The 4,367-nt window shown below is 37.7% G+C and overlaps 1 protein-coding gene across 1 annotated transcript; it reads right to left on the bottom strand.

Moving 5' to 3' along the window:
- Positions 1 to 298: 298 nt before the first annotated feature.
- LOC131687065 (uncharacterized) lies at positions 299 to 865 on the bottom strand. Its single transcript, XM_058971108.1, has one exon. It carries the CDS (start codon positions 863 to 865, stop codon positions 299 to 301), a length of 567 nt encoding a protein of 188 aa, XP_058827091.1.
- Positions 866 to 4,367: the final 3,502 nt, after the last annotated feature.

Genomic DNA, 4,367 nt, shown 5'->3' with positions numbered 1-4,367 from the left:
CTTGCCACACGCGATATTTATTGAGCTTCGATACCTTAATGTGTTTGGAAATCTCTACCACCTTTCCTCTTCCAGTCAAGGTATAATATTCCTATCCAGGAAGCTGTTTATTCTTTCTTTTGTATTTGTATTTGTAGTAGGCTGTAGGCTACAAGCCCGTTACCCATTTCTTAAAACTAATTTACAGAATAGGGAATAATTATAAATTACAGCTACAAATCGCAGCTCTAAAGTAGTTGTCCTCTGTAATAAAGGCTTAATCTATGCCTCATCACACTCGGAGTAGTGTTGAGCGAGATCACATCTGCCATAGGTTGAACTCGGTCATGAACCTAGTGCATGGTTCGTGCTGCGTGTAGTTTCGCGATCGGTTAGGTGGCTCGAAGATCCGACGACGTCGTAGTACCGTAGGACTATCGTTGAAGGTTAGATTGTCACGCAGACGTTGACTTTTGGTGCGTCCAGCCAATACATTTGAGAAAAAGGTCACATCCGCTATCGTATGTCTAGAATGAACGGTGTCCAGATCGACTAGTCCGCACAGTTGCTGGTAAGGAGGCAGCTCATCGTTTTTCCAACCCAAGTGTCTAAGGGCGAAACGTACAAATTTTTTCTGAATTTGTTCGAGCCTATTGATCTGTGTTACATAGAGCGGGCGCCAGACTACGCTTGCGAAGTCAAGTTTCGACCTTACTAGTCCAATATATATAGACAGAATAGCATGAGGGTCGTCCAAAGCGAACAGTTGCAGGCAGTCCTTTACAACTTGATCGATGTGTCCGTTGAAAGAAAGCGAGCGATCGAAGGTTACTCCCATGACGTAGATCTCGCCATCCTGTAGCACCCAATCAAACTTCGTCAACATTTTCATGTACAGCTTTCCTGATTGTTCTCTGGTCGACTTGTTTTGCTTACCATCACGATTTGGAGTCACCACCTTCCTGTAGGTTAGCAGATCAGCTCGTTTTTTAACTCGATGCACGGTAAACGACACTTACAGCTTGCTGGCGATATCTCGGAAGGAGAAGTTGAGGTACCGCTTGAAACACTTTTATTACGTTGGTGACAGTTGATTTGGCCACATTCAATACTTTCTTAAAGTAGCATGCGAGCAGTTCGGATGTAGGTGCTTAGAGTTCTAAGGTGATTCGTCTTTGGCTGTAACTAGGTTAGGAATGAGGTAAGCGTGCAGCAGGCTGCAATGACAGCGAACAACTTTGTTTACATACTGAAATCCAAGCAAACATAAATGGAGATGCGTATAATAACTTGTGAACAATATTGTTAGCCGTGGTTTTTGAAAACAACATGGCTGATCGATATTTTTAAGGATCGTATCACCTGGGAATAAAAGCTCCTTGGTTCGGATGTTCCCGATGCGCGAACAAAATTTTGCTCCGGGGTTAGGATACAATACTGTTTGTGCACTGGATATAGAACAAAGCGCTGGCTGGCTTCACTGGTGCCTACAGAATAGACAAATTTTTGGCTTCTGCTTTGTACGGTGTCAGAAGATAGACTGGTGGGGCTGGTTGTTGATTTTGAAGGTACTGAACGTCGAGCTTAAAATTGTTATTATGAACTGAACATCTGGCACAAATGACAATACATTTGTGGTTCAGAGGCATTAGAATAAAAAAAAAACTGATTTGAATAGGTTTGCCGTAGATGAGTGAACAATTGGTTTTGGTGCATGCTCCCAAGCATCCTCCTCACAAGATTTTTCATGGTGTGCCGTCTAATTGCGAAATTGGCTCGTAGGAATCTGCCCTTCATGGGTGCATAGCGTGGTTTGTTTCATAATAGTTGCGTGACTTTCGAATTGTGAAGTATGAGGTCTTTGGACTCGCGCCATTTTCCGTTTACACGAGTATCTTAATTCAAACGCTGTCACTTTTGACCACGTGTTTTAAGCTGGTATTTGCAAAAAGATTTTTTGCTTGGCCTAGCATTTTGGACATCAGCACTGAATTGCGCAGGTGATGATACTGAATATAGGTAACTTCAGCAAGTCTAAGTTCCATTTTAACCTCCAGCAAATATTCGACCTCACGAATGTTCGGGCAAAATTTGAAGTTAACGATCGCGTCAACTTCACTAATGACGAGAAGAATAAATAATATTTTTCTTTTGTAGGGGAAAGTAGGTAAAGACGGACACTGTGGGTATGATGGACATTTTTTGTTTTTTACAAACTGCAAAATTTAACAAAAATATTATAATACCATAGGGGAGACTGAGGAGACTTGATCCCCGGGGAGACTTGATCCCATCATTGTAATTCAAAGGCGAATCAGAATACATTAATCGAATATACTAGAAAGTTGCGCAGCTTTATCTAAACATAAGTTTCTTTAACACAAAAAAATAAATTGGACATGTCTTATCGAATTTTTACCGATTCGAAGGAAAAAATCTCAGAAGAACAGAAGAAGATTTATTTTCTAAATTTTCAAACTTTTATACAATTGATAAAGTCACCCACTACATACTATACTTTTGCATACAGAATTACAGGAGAATGTCAATTATATGAATACGTTATGATTGAGCTGATTTTTTTGTTCAACTATACTTGTACTAAAGTTTGCTGAAATAGATGCTATGCGATGCTATCACTTGATCCCTTCAAATTCGTGGAGATTTGATCCCCTTCGCCATGCTTCATACACACCACTGAAAATAACCAAATTCACACCAGAACAATTGAAGTCATTGTTGACATAAAATAACAAAAAATACTGTCAAAAATGAACGCTCCATCGTACAGAAACTTAACTGTAATTGTTTACTACAGTATACGTAGAAACCATGCATCCCACATTTGATGTTCCTCAACCATAATAACAACAGCTTTCAAATAATTGCACAGAGATTTGGGGAATTCGTAAAAAAACTTGTGAGAGATGCGTAATATGTAGTAACAAAAATAGTAATATGTAATCACAACAATTTAATCAATACCTCAATACATTTATAACATTGAATGGGGTTAGGTACCTATTTTTGTCCTATTACCACATTATTTCATTATTAATTTTATTATTTCGGCTTCTTTGCTTTGTTATTAGGAGCCATTTTTTATTTCGATTATAGAGGTTTTAGCCTTAAGGTCATTCGGCTCTTATTAAGAGCCAATATAATAACGAAATTGTCTTAAGAATGGTGAAAATCTTTTGTTTGAGCGCAGCAAAAACTCTAATCTAGTACCCCAATTATCGCAACACCATTTGAGCCAATGTGTTGAGCAAAGATGGCAGACGCTGCTCTAACCAAAGGCTTCAGATGGGTAGGATGATAATAGAAAAAGGGTAAAAATAGGCTTATTACCCTACATGCTCTTTTAAACACGTTTTCAAAAAATAATCAAGTGTCCCCAAATTAGGGATCGAGTCTCCACTAATCAAAGAATTTTCCAGTTTTTTGTTGTTTTCCAAAAATGCTCATAGCTCATGTCCAGTATAATATTTCCTTGTAATTTTTTTATGATTATCAGTCAACCCTAGAAACAATATAAAACTACAAAAAATACATAGTTCTTGTATCATTCCACGGAGTAGGATTGAAAAATAAAAAAGGGGATCAAGTCTCCTCAGTCTCCCCTAATATTTCTAAAAGATTTTAATTGCTTCTAAAGAATCGTGTTATAATCGAATATGCGAAATATCAGCTATTTGAGTAAAGCAACGTATTCCGAGACCAAGCTGATGGATATAATTATTCGTTGGAATAAAATAGCGATTATGAATGTATATCTCGGGTCTCGGGAAACAGGCCCGTAGCCGGAATTTGATTTCGGAACGGGTTTTAGAAAATTGAATACATAAATGAATTATTTCTACGGCATGAGATAGTCACTGAAAACTGAATGAAGTCTTAAAAGGTTTTTAGTAAAAACAAAGTCGAGAGAAACAAAAACCCTAAAAATATATATCCTGACATGTGGAAGGCTGTTTATTATGGTAGAAATATTCAGCTTGAATGTGATTTCCATTATTTAATTAGAACGAGAGATAGACCAATGGATCTTCAATAATTAAAAAAAATCAAAGGTATGAAGAAAATGGCTCAAAAAATTCCAATCTGGCAGGCGATTTGTGGATGTGGTTAAATAGTTCAACCCTGTTTGTACCTAATTTGGATTTCTCTAAATATAAATAGTTTTAGTAAACCGCGCGAACTTGTCGCTAGTTAACACCCCAAAAACAAACACGCTAAAATCGTGACTTGAAGAAGCATCGCTTCTAAGACACAGTTAAAGTAAAATTCGCTTTGTCTGGTTTTATCTATCAGTGAGAGAATTGAAAGCCCGGAAAGGCTAGATCAGTTGTATTTCTAATTACAATTTCATTCAAACTAGAGGTTTC

This window comes from Topomyia yanbarensis, chromosome 3, assembly GCF_030247195.1.
Source record: "Topomyia yanbarensis strain Yona2022 chromosome 3, ASM3024719v1, whole genome shotgun sequence".
In the NCBI taxonomy this organism is placed as follows: domain Eukaryota; kingdom Metazoa; phylum Arthropoda; class Insecta; order Diptera; family Culicidae; genus Topomyia; species Topomyia yanbarensis.
Note: the sequence above shows the minus strand (reverse complement) of the source record. Positions and strands in the feature narration are given on the sequence as shown.

Bases quoted from the DNA above. Each gene is read 5' to 3' on its own strand.
- LOC131687065 (XM_058971108.1), bottom strand. From the start codon at position 865: ATGTTGACGAAGTTTGATTGGGTGCTACAGGATGGCGAGATCTACGTC.